The sequence below is a fragment of the Scleropages formosus genome, chromosome 9 (assembly GCF_900964775.1).
Source record: "Scleropages formosus chromosome 9, fSclFor1.1, whole genome shotgun sequence".
Taxonomy (NCBI): domain Eukaryota; kingdom Metazoa; phylum Chordata; class Actinopteri; order Osteoglossiformes; family Osteoglossidae; genus Scleropages; species Scleropages formosus.
The window spans coordinates 32,073,730-32,091,533 of record NC_041814.1 but is presented as its reverse complement, the minus strand read 5'-3'; the positions used below and the strand labels follow the sequence as shown (position 1 = coordinate 32,091,533).

The window sequence follows — 17,804 nt, the reverse complement described above, 5'->3', positions numbered from 1 at the left end:
CACACACGCTGTAAGAAAATCTGCTCGCAGTAAAACTCTCCACTTGACGCAAACACACACAACTCCACCCGCTGCAATTCAAACACAGCACTTTATTGATCAAATCTTTCACGAACGCAAACGGAGAAGGAGAAGGCGTTCACGAGGACCGGACCGCAGGGACCACGACGGGCGGGCGAGTCGAACGCGGGTCCTCTCGGCCAACCGCCCCGGGCCTTTCGTGGCGACCGCAAGCGCTCCCGCCAAAGGAAGAACACAAATGGGCGTCAGTGAAAACTTCACGTTCGGTGCAGTTCGAAGCAAAACAAGCTACTAGCATCACCATGGCAACACACTCTTTCTCCACACGTTGCTCTGTCACACTGAAAACAGAGTGCATGCTGGGACAATTAACTGCAGTAAAACTGAGTCCTTCAACAGGTTTGAACTGCTTCAGCTTACAAGGGGGCGGGGGAAACCATGTTGCCATGGTTATGCAGTTGAAGCCCCACCCCTTTGAGGGCCTGTCATTCACGGGGGGGGGGGTGCTACAGGACCAGAACACACACACACACACACACACACACACACACACACACAGGCTCCTCAGCTCACACACAGCTGAGAACAGCAGCCTGTTCGTCACTCCAGTCACAATCAATAAATGTTATTAATACAAACTTCCCTTCATTTATATCCTGCAAAAAAAATCAAGGCTACAGGTAAAATATGTGGTAAAATACTCTGTTGGACTTTTGTCTCGATATCTTGACTTCTGGAAACTGATGTTAATTTAACTAATTTAAAATGACTGAAAATTAAAAGAAAAAAAGAGGTATTCAGTGTCACTGATCACTGACACTCAGGAGGCGCAAACACCGTGGAAGGGAGTTGAACAAAGGCGGTTCCACACACTGATTTTTACTGCCCTTTACTCCTCTTTACATTTATTTATTTATTTATCAGACGCTTTTCTCCAAAGGGACTTCCAACGAACTCCATGTAGTGTTACCATCAGCCCACACACCTTATTCACCGCGGTGACTTACACTGCTAGATACCCTACTTACAAGGGGTCACTCATCCACACATCAGCGGAACACACACACAATGGGGGAACCTGACCAGCATGCCTCTCAAGTGTGGGAGGAAACCCACGCAAAGCGAGCGGGGATCGAACCCACGTCCTGTCGCACCACCCAGGCACCGAGACAGCAGCGTTACCCGCCGTACCGCCCCTTTACTGCCACCTGTCTGCTGGACACATTTTTGAGCTGCTCCACAGAAGCAGAAATATTTCAGGAAATATTTAAGTGAAGAAAAAACACAATTAGAAATAAACTAAGTGGAGAAATTACCCTTGAATGTTCTGAACCGTTTGTAGCACAAGGAGCCAGCGCACAGAGAGTGACACACAGGTACGTATGCATAGAGAGTGACACACAGATCGTGGGATGTCCACAGCCATGGGGACACGGGGACGCCACGGGCTTCACGAGCAGGGGCGTCTCTAGGAGCTCCGCAGTCGTCGTCCCCCCCCCCTCCCGCCGGGGGGCTCAGTGGGCCGTGCCGCACGGGTTGTCCGACGTCTGACAGCCCATGTTCTGGTACTTGACCTGGACCCGGAAGAGCGTCCCGTCCGCACACATGCACAGCTTGTAGCGCTCGAGACCCTCGTCGAAGAGCAGCTGGCCCCCCGCGCTCGAGCTGGGGATGCGTGACGAGTTCACCATCACCGAGCCGTTCAGGACTATGCTGTTCTCCTGGGGGGGCGACACGAGAACAAGGGAGCGGTGAGGAGCTGCGAGGAGCGGCGAGGAGCGCCGAGGACACGGCGGTCTCAGCCGGGACCGGTCGGGACCACGGACTCATGGAGAACAACCAAGTTCGGCGACCGAACGACGACCGGGCAAGTGGGCCACGGGCCATACTCACAGCCCGGAGCTCGATGTCTCCACCCATCCTGAACTCCACGGTCTTGCCCATGATGAAGACGCCTTCGTTCCCCCGAATGATGGCTTTGCCGTCCCCTTTGATGGTCAGGTCCGAGGAGGCGTTGCTCGTGATCTGGACACAAAGACAGAGGGAAGCCGGACCAGTTCTTCGCGCCTGGTCAGCGTGCCGAGCAGCAGTTGGCATCGCGGACGAAGAACGGTCTTTCTAAATAAGTGCAAGGAGGGCGAATTCCACGGGGGGGCTCAGGCCCTCGGCGGTCACTGATGCTCAACCGGTCGTGGGATAAAGAGGCCAAAAGACGTCACGGTTTGGACATTGGGGGGAGATTTTGGAAGATTCTTGAGATGACTGTATGAGTTTGTGGTAGTAGCTTAGTGCTGGATGGACATCTGCAAAAGGTGGGCTTACAGGTACACAGGTGGGAAAGGTAGAGGATGAGTGGATGATGGGTGAAGGATGGACACACGATGTGGGATGGGTTGCGGTCCAGCGTGGGACGCGCGTCTGAGTTACACACCCTCTCGGTGGAAGCCTTCTGAACATTCAGCACTTTGACACCCTTGGGCAGGTGGAACTCGTGATTCTCGTAGTCGGTGCTGAAGAAGGTGTTCTGGGTTCGGGGATCTGTGAAGGACACCCCCAGATCACTGGTGATGGAGGTCTTCTCCTTCTCCACACTCAGCTTTGTGGAGCCCTGCTGGAAGACCACCTGCAGGCCAGATGGACACAGGGAGACACAAACACACAGTGTGAGAGACACACACACACACACACTGTGGCCCCTTTGTTCTGTACAAAAAGCTCGGTAGTTACACAGCAGCCCCTCCCGAAACGATCACGGACGCAGCAGAGGACTCCGGATTCTTCTAGAACGAAAGCTGTTCCTACACATGTGGACCTGGAGCTCGATTCACAAGCACAATTGGGACCAGAAGTCTGTGTGTCACTCAGATGGTTTGTAAGTCCAACCACTGCGTTACGATCAATAAAACACTCATAACAGATTTATTCAGCAGTTTGGGTCTCTTAAAAGTCACATGACGCTACAATGAATTCGGAACTTTATTTATTCCGCTCTGATCAAGTGGCAATGCAGTGCAGGGTGTCACTTTCCCCCTGGCCTGGAAACGTGGGGTGAGACGGGCAGCGCCGAGGACGGGGCACCGAGGAAACATTCAAATGTATTTTAAAATGAGAAGGAATAAAAGATGAGAAACGACCACAGGTTTCTGTTCGGCGTGTTGGGCTGCGTTGCGTTGCGTTGCGCTGTACTTTACACACGCGTCTCTGAGACGGTGCCGTGTTCCTCGTGCACGGCGGGAGCACGACGCAGGACAATGAAACAGTGGAGGGAGAACATGAGGAGGACAAAGCGTTGGACCTTAAAGCCGACTGTATGTCGGTGTGCGGTGAGGGTGGGACCTTTTCATCTCATAGGCCTGTGCAACATGTGTCAACATCTGGACACTTTGCATTATTTCAAAGTTTTCTGAGATGCGTAATAACAGAGGCACATTTTTTATTCGCTGGGTAGTTCCTGTAAAAGTCTCAGATACAGCCACAGTAAAATATGCTGAGCGAAATATGCTGGGGGGGGGGGTGCGGTGTGTTTGACCGGGTCCTGCTCTCCGGTGGGTCTGGGGTTCGAGTCCCGCTTGGGGTGCCTTGCGACGGACTGGCGTCCCGTCCCGTCCTGGGTGTGTCCCCTCCCCCTCCGGCCTTACGCCCCGTGTTGTCGGGTTAGGCTCCGGTTCCCTGCGACCCCGTATGGGACGAGCGGTTCTGAAAATGTGTGTGTGTGTGTGTGTGTGTGTGTGTGTGTGTGTGAAATATGCTGCCCCCCTACAAATGGCAGCACCGCGTTTCCATTCCGAGTGCGTTTTGCTGCCACTAGTGGCGACAAGTGGAAATGCACTTCGCTCTACAGCACAGCGGTACGGCGCACAGTTTACCTCGAAAGGTACCTGTTCGGACGCCTCCTTTGCACGAGCGCGTGTAACTCATTACACGCGTATCCGTAATCATTCATGACGACGACCCCAAGGCACAGAACCGCTCTCCGGCGTCCCCCGGCTCACCGGGTTGTTGTTGCCGGTGACGACGAGGTCCTCGTTCTTGCGGCCGCCCACCGTGCTCTTGTGCAGCGGGTGAACGACGCCCATGTCGGCCTTCTGCTTGAAGCGCAGCAAACCGCTCTCGTGGAACTCCATGCTGTCGCAGCCGTTGGGTCCGATGCGGATCACCGTCCAGATGACCAGGGTGATCTTGGGGGGGGCAGTTAGACACACACATGGGGGGGAGGGGTTAATTGAAGCACAGCGCAGTAACCGAAGTGGAAGAATTCTGTGCACCAGCTGGAAACACAGCTTTGTGGGAAGGAACACGAGTTGAGGCCTTCGGTCAATTATTTTTACATTATTATTACTGACTAAGGGGGTGCGGTGGCGCAGCGGGTTGGACCGGGTCCTGCTCTCCGGTGGGCCTGGGGTTCGAGTCCCGCTTGGGGTGCCTTGTGACGGACTGGCGTCCCGTCCCGGGTGCGTCCCCTCCCCCTCCGGCCTTACGCCCTGTGTTACCGGGTAGGCTCCGGTTCCCCGTGACCCCGTATGGGACAAGCGGTTCAGATGATGCGTGCGTGCGTGCGTATTACCGACTGCTTGAAAATCTCTTTGATCCAAAGTGAGGAGCGGAGCCAAAAGGTCAACGAGGTCGTTCCCGCAGCCGTCGAATTTGAGTCGACGCCCTTCCGGGACACACCGACCCCTCGGGCCGTCGGGAAAACGGGCGAATCCTGAAAAATGTCTCACCGGACCCTTTGTGAGCCCACAACCGCGGCACGGGCCTCCTGTCGGGGACGCCTCTCCTGTCCACGTCTCTAAGCGCCGCGCTGCCCGACGGATACTCACGACGAGGTTGACGAGCGCCAGCAGGAAGAGCAGCACGATGACGCACACGGCCGCGTTGCCCTTGCGGCCCCGCAGACCCGTCTTGTGCAGACGCTCCTCCTCGATGGGGACGTAGCCCGCCTTGAAGTTGCTGTTGTGCTCCTTGTTGGCGGCGCGTCGCTCGATGGCCTTTTCCCGCACGGAGCGTTTCACGGGGCCGTTGGAGCTCTCCTTCGGGGCACAAGGGAAGGGGAGCGCTTACACACTGCCGCCAGCACGCCGTATAGCGCTGCAACACCGTGAGAGCGTGACACTATGTATGTAGCAGAGTAACACTGTAGCGAGACACACTGTGGCACCGTGGCGTGGGCAGCGTTTCAAGTGTCACACTCCTACGGAGTTACAGCGCTATACTATATACAGCAGTGTTACAGTGTTACAGTGTTAGAGTGCCGTGGACAGTGTGTGTTAGGGACTCTGCGGGCCAAGTGACATCGCTGTGATCACGATGATGATCTAGAATGCAGAGCACGAAACGCCCACGAGACGCGGCGCTCAGTCAGAGCTGTCGGTTTAGGACGGGAGATGTTTCCGTGTGTGTGTGTGTTTTGACGGACGGACCTGCTCGGACGCCATGCTGCTGCTGCTGCTCCTCTTCCTCCTCCCTGTTGTTCCTCCTCCTCCTCCTCCTTCCCCTTCTTCTCCTCCTTCTCCTTCTCGGTGCCTCGACGGCTCACGGCGCACAACAGGCGGTGGGCGAGACCACCGCGCTGGACCACGAGCGTCTCGAGAGCACCGCGGCGTCACGGATCGGTGATCGATCACCACCAGCAGCGCGTGCAGAGCGCGATCGGACCGCAGCGAAGCCCACGCCGTCGCGCGGCTTCTCGAGATTCGCGATACGCCGCGTCGCGCGTGTCGTTTCCGGACCCCACGGGTGGTTCGGTCCGACTCCTCCGCGCGACCACGTGACGCGGCATCGTCACGAGCGCTCCCGAAAAAGAGCGGCTATAATAAGCGGGTGACTGACTGTGGACAACATGGAGAACATGGACAGCGGGGGGGGCGTGGGGGGCGCTTTCTCCCTTTGCTCTTATTCTGGCGCAGTAAATAATGACAGTGGTCACATGACGTCACTGCTGAATGAGGAGCGAACGGGTGTCACTTATGTCACTTGTGTCCCAACGCTGATGTCACACCCCGTCACACACACGTCACGTGTGTCCAGCTCTCTCAGTCTTCGCTACAGTGACACCCGCGCATTTGTTTATTCGCGAGCCGGGTGTAAAAAACAGTGTGAAAGTGCAGTGTAAATCAAATGTTCCCTGTAGGACTCGAGTGTAAAAAGCCTCCCTCCTCCCCTGGCACCGTCCTACGAGACCCCAACCCCCCCCTCTCCCGCCCCTTGGTGTCCCTGGAACCCGAGACGACCGACGTCACAGGTCCGCATGGGCGGCAGCGCTATAAGAGCGGAGCGCGCTCCCGCGGATTAGAGCGCGCCGCCGAGCATCGGGAGCGCTCCAGGGCTCTGCGGACCAGACATGGCTGAGACTCTCCGGCGCCTTGTCCACAGCTCCATGTTCCGGGTCCTGCAGGACAAGCTGGACTCCTGGTACCGGGACTACCGCGTAAGTGAACCCGGGTCCCAGAGCGGCGGGAGAGGACACCCAGGACACCCAGGACACCCAGGACATGCACCTTGTCCACATAGCACACAGACGGGGGACACGCGCGCGCGCTCTGAGTCTGAGCTCCCTCGCCTCGGCTCTGCTCCCGTTTCCAGAAGCGCAAAGTTTCCTCGTGGTGGCGCGCAGTGAGCGCCGCTGCGGTCCAACTCCGTGTCTTTCTCCCTTCCTCCTTTGTAATGTAGCAGTAAAGTTCACTTGTTGTCGCACTGATTTCCGGCGAAGTTTGGTTACTAATGACGCCAGTTGTCATGACAACGGCGACGCCGTTCTTTGTCTCCCGGGTAAATGGAGTGTCGTGTCTCCACGCCCCCTAAATGGGTTCACGGCCCACCCTGGAAACTCGCCAGCGGGCTGCTGTCCTGCTGTCCTGCTGTCCTCCTGTCCTCAACATGTCCCCGCGAGAAGAACATGGTGCACTTCGGAGTGAAATATTGATCCGGACTGGTACTGTTCCCTCTCGCGAGACTTGACTTTATTGGTTACAGTTCAGAGGAACGATGACACGTTCAGTACTCTTTGATCTTGGTGTGTTCGTTTTTTTTAATTCCCCCCCCCCCTCGTCAAAAGCAAGGGGTCCATTGGGGTCACACAAGGTCATGTTTACACTGCTACATTTTAATGTAAAGGAGGAAAAAGGTGCATTTATTAATTTGGCTGATGTGTTTCAGCTGTAGCCGCAGCGGCCCACATTTTCCATGCCCTGTTCTAATCATCCCCCGTCGTTCTCGGGGCGGCTGCGTCCGAAGGTTGTCGGTTCGAATCCCACCTCCATAACCGCCTCATAACCGCAGCGGTGACGCGAGTTCACCATGAGCGCCGCCGCCTTTGTGTGCCGCAGTGCGGCCGAACGTGGCTTGACCGTACGTGGGTCCCGTGTGACCGGACTCCGCTCCACCTCAGGTGATGTCCTGTGACCAGAACCTGAGCCGCTGCTGTGAGCTCGTGGAACTGACCTCTAAGGTTCAAGGGCAGCTCTTCGCCATCCTCAACCTCACGGCCCAAGAAGGTGGGCTCCGGGGGGCGGGGCCAGGGTCCCTCTGCTTCCTCTTTCCTGCCTGTCTGCGTTCGAGAACTTCCTGTAGTGTGGCTCGATGCCCTCCTCCAGGTCTTCCTCTCTGCTTGGCTTCCTCTAGTGAGCTTCTCCAAGCTTCCTGCTAGTGGGGGGTTCCCCAAAGATGCTCCATCTTCTCTCTCGTCGCTTCTCTAACGCCATCTTCCGCTTTGAATATTCATGAGGTGTCACTGAGAGCTCCGCCCACGCCTCAGTTGTGCTCACTGCACCGTCCTCACTGCAGGGGGGCACTACGCAGGAGTGGATACCCTCAAATCCCGCCTCCTGCCCTGGCTGGGGACCTGCTTCACCATGGCGAGCTCGAGCATCACCACGGACACCAGCTTGAACCTAATCCAGGTAAGGCCACCTGCATCCCTCGTCTCTGTGTGTGCGCGCGCGTCCCCTTTGGAAAAGATCCGACAAAGTAGGACTCGTCACGCTTATCAGAACTGCTCCAGTGTCCCGGTGCAGCTCGTTCTCCAGGCCACGTGAAGAGCCTGAGGATGGACGTGACCCCGGTAAATGTGAGCCGTGTGTCCCTCAGGAGGCCATGGAGAAGGAGAAGAAGATCCGGGATCTCTCCGTCTCGCACGAGAGCGACCTCCAGAAGATGGAGAGCCAGCTATGCTCCACACGTCTGCAGCTGGACTCCGTCAAGCAGGAGTCAGTGAGCTGCGCCGCGACCCCACACGACCCTGCTGGGCTCCACACGTATAGTAAGGTCACTCCGGCAGCCAGGAGCGTGACGGAGTTGCCACAAACATGCGGCACATCGGAGTGGCGCTGAGCTCGAGGCGCAGCGAGGAAGGACATTGTTTCCTTCGCTCTCTCACACACACTCACACACACACACACACACATTCACGCAGTGTGTGTACGTGGCTCTTGGTCGCACTCCATTTGGGCGTCCACAGCTCACGTTCACACACAGTCACACTCACTGTGAGATGGGGGGCACAGCCATCACTGGTGCCCCCTATTGGTCACCCTGATCTACACCTACAGTACATTACCTCGTTACTTAGGAACCTTACCCCATCTCCTAGGTATATTATCTCATTACCTATGCACGTTACTCTATTGCCCAGGTATGTTACCCATTGTTATCTAGGTACATGTCAGTACTGTCTACTGTTTGATAATTCCAACTCTCACTGCTGCTGGTTCAGCCCTTGTATATTTATTAATGTTAAATGGATATTTCTTGAGTTCTGTTTTACTTTATAGTTGCGTGTGTGTGTGTGTGTGTGTGCGTGCGTGCGTGTGTGCGCGTGGCACTGACTTGCACGCACATGCGTGTATGTATGGCACCGATGAGTGGTGCTCTGAGAGTCACTTGAGGTCCACATGTGTCACCGTGTCTCCACCTCTCAATCTGTCCTTCAATCTTCAGCTCACAAATGAGCTTTTGGTTTCAGACTCGCTGCAGCTCAGAAGGAGCTGGACGACACCAGGAACAAGTCGACCACAACCCTTCTGGCCACTGAGGACGAGATCCTGCAGCTGAGAGCAGAGTGAGTGTCTGTCCTGCTCCTGTTCAGCAAGCACAGTGTCCCCTTCTGGAGATGAACTGTGTGTGTGTGTGTGTGTGTGTGTGTGTGTGTGTGTGTGTGTGTGTGTGTGTGTGTGTGCGCGCGTGCGCGCGCGTCCATCCGTCCGTCCGTCCGTGCTCGCGCGCGACAGGCTGAGGGCAGCGTGCGACCAGGCCGACCTCTACAAGCGCAAGCTGGACCTGCTGGAAGACTTCGAGAGGCAGGTGTGCTTGCTGAAGGAGGAGGTGTCCTTCCTGACCGCGGAGAAGTCCCTGCTGCAGGACAGGTGAGCACCAGGTTCTCTGTTGCCATAGTTACCTCCACACTCAGGTCCCACACTGTTTGACCAGGAGGGGTGGTCCAGCCACTGGTACTTTATTTCCCCAAGGATTTATTGTTCTGCACGGTTGGGAGTTTTTTCTTCTCCTGCCAATCAGATAATCTCATAGTTAACTGTTACTGTTCTCTGTTTTGTGTGTGTGTGTGTGTGTGTGTGTGTGTGTGTGTGTGTGTGTGTGTGTGGTGTCTCTGCATTACACCCTAAACTTTGTTCAGCGCTCTGCATCACCATGGTTAAAAAAAGAGTCGGTCTATGGAAATGACCCCCCGCACCCCATGTCCAGGCTGATGAGGAGTCGCTCCCCCAGCCCCCTGGTGCGACGCAGCCGCTCGTCCAGTCCCCGTCTGCGGAACGAGTCTCCGTCGCGCGCCCGGCTCACCGCCTCGTCCCGCCACGCCCGGCTCGTGTCGCGCTTTAGTGACCTGTACGCCGTCGACCGCCTGGGAGCGCAGAGCCTTCTGCGGCGCTACGTCGACGACCAGGAGATGGTCCAGAGGATCCTCTTCATCGCCACTGTGGTGAGACTCTCTCGCGTACGTGTTTGAGGCCCACGTGTTGGACCGGCAGTCGGCGTTGGTTCTTGCCCGCTGCGTGAGCGTCCCTCGTCCGTCCCCCGTCTCAGGAGGCATTCCAGGTGGCCAAGCTGGCGTTCCGGCAGTTCAGGCTGCGAGTTCGAAAGACCCTGTCCAGCTCGCACCTGGATCCCGAGAGCCTGGAGGACGCGGTGATGGACTACATTGTCCGCAACCTGGACCTCTACGACGTTCAGGCCAGCGTCCACGTGAGTGACCGCGCTCCCTCGGCTGCCGCATGGCGAAGTGCCATTGGTCACTTGTGCTAATGAGGTGAGAGGCTGAAATGTGATTGGTCGGTGGTGTTGCGTCCCCTAGGAGGTGATCGGTGCCATGAATGTGAACCCCAAGATCTCGTTCCCAGCGGAGGTGGACTTTGTCCTCATCAGTGACTTCATCCGGGAGGCGTGCCGGGTGGCCTTTGCCATGCAGACACTGGACCCCCAGCTGGAACTGGCCTTCAGCAGCGACGGGGAGCTGTACAGTGAGAGCAAGTCAGTGCCACACACACACACACACACACACACACACACACACACACACACACACACACACACACACTTCAGTGGTAATAGGAAGCCCACACAGAATATGTTATGCAATGAAAACCAAAAGAGACCAATAAGCAGAACTCCTCCGACTGTTATGCTCCTCACCACCAGTAGGCGTCGCTGTACCACGTCACCACATTCCTCCGTGTTCGGAGGCTGAATATATGAATGAAATGAGGCGGTATGAAGCGCTCGTGCACTGAGATAGATTTCGGGTAAAAAAGCTCCTTTCTGAGAGGCCCTTAACAGCAAACCCCTTTCCAGGTACCGGCGCAGCTACGACTCGGAGTTCACGGCGCCCCTGGTGGCGGTCCACGTGTGGCCGGCGCTCATGGAGGGCGACACTGTCATCATGAAGGGCGAGGTCATCACCAGGAGGGGCGCTCTGGTACAGTGTCCGGCGCTTTACCGCTGTGAAATGTTGCATTAGTGAGGCGTAAAGTGTAACACCTTCGGTGCGCAACATTGTGCATGAAACTGTACAAAAATGACGTGGTAAACTGGACAATGGCGCATAGGGTCTTCTGAGTAGAGTACCCGAACGAGAGAGGAGTGTGGCACCACCTTAATGTAGCTCGTCCCCACAGCGTCCACAGCTTGTGTCCAGTGTTCCTGAGTGTGGTACAGAAACAAGGTGCAACGCTGTAAATACTTGTGGTACGAATGGAAAGTAGTTTTAATTTGAACGAAGCTCAAAGGTAACGAAACACCAGCGTGAAAAGTGTTACAAAGTATTTTATACCTTTAGTCCCCATTGTGTCCATAAGTTGAGGAGCCAGCAGGCTGTGTGCTACAGATGGTACACATTGTGGTACTTGTGGTACAAAGTGGCAAACCGCGGTGCTGTTGTGTGCTGCAGTGGCGAAGCCGAAGCCGGAGCTCCAGCCCTGTGCGTTCCAGCTCCGGAAGTCCCACGCGTACCCTGGTAAGTTACTGTGAAGACTCCCTGTCGAGGAGTCGTGGAACCCAGTCCTTCTGCAGTGTGTTGGAGGGGGCCCTTACTAGCCTTTGCCCCTTCTTACTCTGGTACTCTTGACGTACTCTTACCCCTTCTTACTCTGGTACTCTCGACCTACCCTTACCCCTTCTTACAATGGTACGCTTAACCTACCCTTACCTTCTTACTATGGTACTCTTGACCTACCCTTACCCCTTCTTACTCTGGTACTCTCGACCTACCCTTACCGCTTCTTACTATGGTACTCTCGACCTACCCTTACCGCTTCTTACTATGGTACTCTCGACCTACCCTTACTCCTTCTTACTCTGGTACTCTTGACCTACCCTTGCCCCTTCTTACTCTGGTACTCTTGACTTACCCTTACCCCTTCTTACTCTGGTACTCTTGACCTACCCTTACCCCTTCTTACTATGATACTCTTGACCTACCATTACCCATTCTTACTATGGTACTCTTGACCTACCATTACCCATTCTTACTATGGTACTCTTGACCTACCCTTACTCTGGTACTCTCGACCTACCCTTACCGCTTTTTACTATGGTACTCTCGACCTACCCTTACTCTGGTACTCTCGACCTTACCCCTTCTTACTCTGGTACTCTCGACCTACCCTTACCCCTTCTTACTCTGGTACTCTCGACCTACCCTTACCCCTTCTTACTCTGGTACTCTTGATGTACCCTTGCCCCTTCTTACTCTGGTACTGTTTTAAAGGGTGCCAACCGCAGTCGAAGCCCATCACCAGAACGCCTGTCAGTCAGCCGCCTGTAAACCATGACTCCTGACCAGTCATCACTCCAAACCTTCTACAGCCTTCATGGTGACCTCCGCAGCTTGACATAAATGTGAAGAACCGGAAAAACTTCATGCAGAACTGTGAGAATTCCATGTGGTGTCAGTGTTTTACTCTCACTTTCTGACTTGTTTGTGTCTTACACTGAACAGAAGACCTTTGAGTTTACAGTGTCCTCCATGGCTTGGTGGGTAGGAGTGATGGGATGGACTCTAGGGACCTGGTAGGGGTGACATCATCCAGCGTAAAACTGCAGTGTAACTGGTACTTTTCACAGCATATCAGTGAAATTGAAGTAGTGATAGAATAGAAAAATGAAGAAATTGTGATGGACATAATGGAAAACTGGAAAAATAAAGGTAGTTCAAATGGAAATACAACTCAGCATAGCTAATAAATGAGCTGTCCAGTCGTCACAGCTCGTGTGGTTAATTTGCATAAGATCTCCACGCTTTGAAAACAACGGCATCTGTAGTTCAGTGTCTGTTCCAACCACCGATGATGTGGTACCATCTGCGTTCGCTGGATTATGTGCTTTCGGGTCATTTGCTCGTGTTGCAGAACATTTGTGGTGAACGTAACTGCGGTGGAATGAAGTCGGCAGCGAAACGCCAGTTCGAACGTATCTCTGATGTCGTCAGAAAAAACAATTGTCTGTTGTCCTGCAGGTCCTGTGTCCTCATTATTACATTTTAATGAGGTGTTTTTTTTAACCTCTTGGTGCTAAACATCGATTATTGTTTCTGAACGCACATTGGCGCTTTGTAATTCTCCTGGTGTCATAATAAAGTCGCTCTGCGGGACCTCCAGAGCAGTGCTTCCTTCACTCTCCTGGGAGAAAGACTTCTGCGTTTTTGCATCTACTCATTTCGATTTTCTGGAAAGGGATGTACAACAGAGTGTCACGTAACGCACGTAGTGTAGTGGCTAAAGCTTCTCTCTTTGGACTCAGAGGTTCCAAATCCCACCTCTTGTTGTACCCATAGGCAGGCAGGTTTTTACCCAGGAGTATAACTGAGTAAATAATCATAAGGCAGTTAACACTGCAAGTAGCTTTGGAGAAAAGCGTCGGCTAAATGAAGAAATGCAAAGCAGGGTGAGGACCTGAGCGTGAGCAGGGAGGGGTTTGTGGGAGCGTAGTGAGGGACTGGGGAGGATGGCCACACTTGGAGATGTGGAGAAATGGGACAGGGGGAGGACGACGCACAGGAACGCTGTGCTCTGCATTGGGAACAGGACGAGGAAGAGAAGATATCCGTGCAAGATGCGAGATGAGAAGATACCAGCAGCTCTGGCCCCGTGTGGCGGTCGCAGCGGTGGCCACTCCTTACCTCGATTTGTGTTTATAGAGCGCTCTTCTCGGGGGGTCAGGTACCAGGGGCGGCCCATCTCCTCCTGGGTCACGAACGCACAACGCTGGGGCTCTTCTCCTTTCTAAGAGCTGGTACTCAAGCGGTCGACACGTGAACTGGTTCGGCTTAGAGGCCCAGAGTGGCGCCTCCGGTGGTCGCTGGCAGTACTGCTCCTAGTAACGGGGCTCTGCTGTCCCCGTCCGCGCTCATCGGTTTGACTCCGCGTCACGTTTCCTCGTTGCACATTTACATTTCCTACTTTACCGCCCAGAGGCGGTCCGCAACGACGGGCGCTTCGGACTAGGGTGCGTCTGGGCTCATTCGCCCCGTTAACAGTCCAGATGAAGCTCTAATCGTTTACGAGTTGAGCTGAAATACAAAGTGGACGTTTAGAGGGCGACGCCAACGAACCCGGACTGGGAACCACAGCAATAAGAAGCGAGGAGCTCATCTGTACCAGAAGGACGAGAAACGAGAATAATGACAGAAACTGAAATAACATCCTGGTGTTGATGCGAACATTTGAGCTTCTGTTAAGGTGGGATTCAGAACGGTGCATAAGAGAGGGGTACTTTCGTGGTAAAGAGTGTAACCTGAGGGAGAGCGGAACAAACTGCTGGACTTGTGCTCGTGTCCGGACTTCGTGCCATTACCTCCCGTTTGCTGCTGATCCCTCCATGTGACGCTGCTCCTCGAACCCCCTCCTCGCTCCAGCGAACGGTACGGCTGCAGGTCTCTCCTCGACGTCGCACCTCGTTCCTCCCTGCCACGCACATCTTATTCGCCGTGGTGGTCCGGGGGGGCCGACGCACATCTTTCCACGACGAGTTATATCCTGTCATTATTTCTAATATAATATAAAGGTCTGTTTCGTTTACCGTTTGGTTTATTTCGAACCCTCCCTGTGGTCGCACACCTTCTAAGGACGGGAAGAGAAGCAATTTGCCCGAATTTCTTGCAGCATCCCCTTCCTGGCCACTCCTCGAAGCCGACGCTCCCTTCCACTGTATTTACGGGCCGTGTTGCTCGTTGCACGAGCTTGTTGATAAGTTGTGCTTTTACCTCTGTCCTTTATTATAGTCTGTTACAAGGGCACTGCTGTTTTTACCATGGTACTTTTTTTAATTAAGCTGTGGTTTACAGATGTTAATAAGCTTTAAGAAGGTATAAGAGGGGACATCCTGCTGACAGTCGAAAGGAAATATTTTATTGTTTCCACTTTGTCCTCCTTGAGTCATCTTGTTGAAGAGAAATGTTATTTACGTAAAGAGACGTGAACTAAGCAGTAATCCCGTAGTACAACATTACTGTAATAATAGTGTGTTAACACCTCCAATATTCGTGCTGTAATACAGTAAGACTGGAAGGGTCTTACCTGCAAAAGGACAATTATGGCTCATGGAAGAACAAACCTAGTGGCCCGCGGGTCATGTGGGGCGCGGATGTGGGGATCATGAAGGTGCCTCACAGCTGGTTTTCGTACATCTCCGCCTCGGCTGCCCCCTCCGAGACCCCTCTGAGGGAGGAAGAGCGAACGTCCTGCAGACCGAGGCGGCGGCGGCTTCGGCAGCTGCAGCGGAACCAGGGATGGAGCTCGATCTGTTCCAGGGTCGGACGGTTCGTCGCTTTTGGCCGCAGGCACCACGTCATCAGGGAGAGACATTCTGCGGAAAGTGAGCAGAGGGAGTTCCACGAGGAGCGACAGGAGCTGAGGCCCAACGCGAAGGGGAAACTCCTCTCAGGACACCTGCGGCGCCTCACCGTCCGAGACCCCTGGCAGCACGGCCAGGTTCCACGTGATGATGTCGCCGATTTTGCTGAAGGGCGGCTGTCCGAACGCCAGCGCGTACAGGGTCACGCCGAACGACCAGACCGTGGCTGCGGTCGGCAGGTACTCGTTCCGCAGGAAGACCTCGGGCGGGAGGTGCAGCTCCTTCCCTGCGAGACATTCAGCTCAGTTCAGCTCAGTTCAGCTCAGCCCCGTCCTTCACTTTTCCCGAGACGGCAGCGTAAAGAAGCTGGACGGCGAGGAGGCGGAGAGGACAGGAAGGCTCGCTCACCTGCAAAGTCTTTGTCCTCGTCGAGACGCCTGCAGCCGTAGACGATGAGCTTAACGGCCAGCGTGTCGGGCCGGATGAGCACGTTCCGGAAGTCCAGGACCCCGTACAGCACTCCCCGGTCCTGGCAGTGCCTGAGGGCCTTTATCACCTGCAACATCACCGTGCGCAGCCGGTCCTCCCTCAGCTGGCCTCGGCCTTCGCAGAACTCGAGCACTTCCTGGAAGGTGTCGGGTCTCTCCATGACCAGGGCGAAGTCTGCGGGCAGCTCGAAGCACTCGACCGCGTTCAGGATGTGAGGGCTGACCGGAGGGCGGTTCACGTGCATCATTATGGCCACTTCCAATGGGAGGGGCTCCTTGCAGACAGACTGTGGAGGGAGGGGACCCGAAAGTCGCAGGGTCAAATCCCGCCCCCAACCGCAGTACCCTTGAGCGAGGTGCTTACCCTCAATTACTCTAGTAAAGTCACCCAGGTGTATAAATTAGTAAATAACTGTAGGTACGTGAACGGCGTAAGTCGCTTTGGAGGAAAGCGACATGCGACGGATCCAAAGGTGGTCCCCCCCCCCCCCCCCGGCTCATTTCAGCATAGTAACGGAGCCATTCAAACTCAGCCTTAGCTGGGTCTGCGGTGCACAACGGCTCCGCTTCCTGCGAGGAAGTACTCACCACGTCCAGTACCCGCGACTCTTCTTTGGACACGTACTTTATCGCCACCTTGGGGAAAGGAGGAAATCATCACGGAGGTGGACACTGGGACGGAAGCTCACCTTGAAACACACCCCGCTACACTCATATACAGTATTAGAACTTTTAGTGGGATATGAGCCAAACTCAGGCCGCCCGCACCTGGGGGCTGGGTGGATCCGCCACGTTACCTGCAGTCCGTCCGTGGTCCGGATCCCTTCGTAGACGGGACCAAAACTGCTCTCGTACAGCAGCGGGCCGTGTGTGTAACGCCCCTCCAAGAGTCCTAACGCACAGGAGACGTGACGCACTTCTAGCAACAGTTCATACAGCAGGGCCTCCATGAGAACTGGTGGAAAAAGTGACTGTGACAATGATCCCCTTCCTCACATGCTGTCTTACTGGAATAGGCCCTCAACGGCCTGCACCCTGAAGCAGGAAGGGTGGCTGCAGGTGGCGCAATTCTGCCAAACGCCATCTTTGGAAGTGTGTCAAAATCGTATCACTCTTTCTCATCTGACACACTGATTACATACTGATATCACATCACGTATATTTGCATATACTGCAGACGATGAGCGCATGAAGTCAGATGTGACTTTAGGCCGGATCAGCGGGTTGCGCTGGTGCCTCACAGAATACGGGCAGTGCACTGGGACATGGATCTGAATCCGGCTCAGTGTTCGTGGAGGCTGCGTGTCATCCAGACCTTTGCCGGGACGTCCGCCGTCTTTGTCCTTCGGCTTTTGGGAGCCCGACTCCAACATGGGTCTCGTCTTTTCGCTGCGCGGAACCTCCCGGTCGCAGGGACTCTCCGTCGCCCTGGCTCGACGTGTGGTCTCCACAGGGTGCATTGTAGCCACGATGTTCGTGGCCTCCCTGTCCTCTGGGATAAGGTCCACGGGCTGCGGTCTGAGCTGAGCGGAGCGTTGGACCCCTGTACCCCAGTTTTCACAATGGTCTTGGCCGTGGACCACTGCTGTTTCGTGCCCGAGCTCCCAGGATCTTGCAGAGGAAGGCTCGGCATGGAGGCACGGGCCACCCGGTTCTGTGAAGAACACGTATGGACAGAAGTCCTCACTGGACACACTTATTTACATCTACGAGCGACTCATTTGTTTTCCGTGTTCATCGTTCACTTTCCCACTGCAAGACCACAGTGGTTTGGAGCCCATTCTGGACACATGGGGCATGAGGCAGGGTACAACAGTCTATACAGCAGGGCAACCTCTCATACACACACACACACACACACACACACACACACTAACTTACACAGTCACACACTAGGGGTAATTTAGAGTCGCCAGTTCATTCAGACTCACTAAATTCATTCATCACCAAATTCCTCCAAACATATGTCGTTGGACTGTGGAAGGAAACCAGAGCCCC

At 54.9% G+C, this 17,804-nt stretch overlaps 2 protein-coding genes across 3 annotated transcripts; one reads left to right on the top strand and one right to left on the bottom strand.

Annotated features, from left to right (window-relative positions):
• Window positions 1-72: 72 nt before the first annotated feature.
• On the bottom strand, window positions 73-5,473 carry sgcb (sarcoglycan, beta (dystrophin-associated glycoprotein)). The gene is made up of 6 exons (XM_018733113.2): window positions 5,442-5,473; window positions 4,842-5,051; window positions 4,014-4,199; window positions 2,453-2,644; window positions 1,915-2,046; window positions 73-1,742 (listed from the first exon to the last, which is right to left on the bottom strand). The coding sequence occupies exons 1-6, from the start codon at window positions 5,454-5,456 to the stop codon at window positions 1,536-1,538; spliced, it is 942 nt and encodes a 313-aa protein (XP_018588629.1). The 5' UTR covers window positions 5,457-5,473; the 3' UTR covers window positions 73-1,535.
• An 804-nt stretch (window positions 5,474-6,277) lies between these two features.
• On the top strand, window positions 6,278-14,106 carry spata18 (spermatogenesis associated 18). 2 transcript variants are annotated; one of them, XM_018733059.2, is made up of 12 exons: window positions 6,278-6,448; window positions 7,409-7,514; window positions 7,804-7,919; window positions 8,107-8,225; window positions 8,981-9,076; window positions 9,246-9,380; window positions 9,718-9,952; window positions 10,057-10,215; window positions 10,325-10,500; window positions 10,822-10,945; window positions 11,417-11,482; window positions 12,236-14,106. In XM_018733059.2, the coding sequence occupies exons 1-12, from the start codon at window positions 6,362-6,364 to the stop codon at window positions 12,290-12,292; spliced, it is 1,476 nt and encodes a 491-aa protein (XP_018588575.1). In that variant the 5' UTR covers window positions 6,278-6,361; the 3' UTR covers window positions 12,293-14,106. The 2 variants fall into 2 exon arrangements, with proteins under 2 accessions (XP_018588575.1, XP_018588576.1); XM_018733060.2 differs by lacking the exon at window positions 7,409-7,514 and having other exon boundaries at window positions 6,380-6,448.
• The last annotated feature ends 3,698 nt before the right edge of the window (window positions 14,107-17,804 follow it).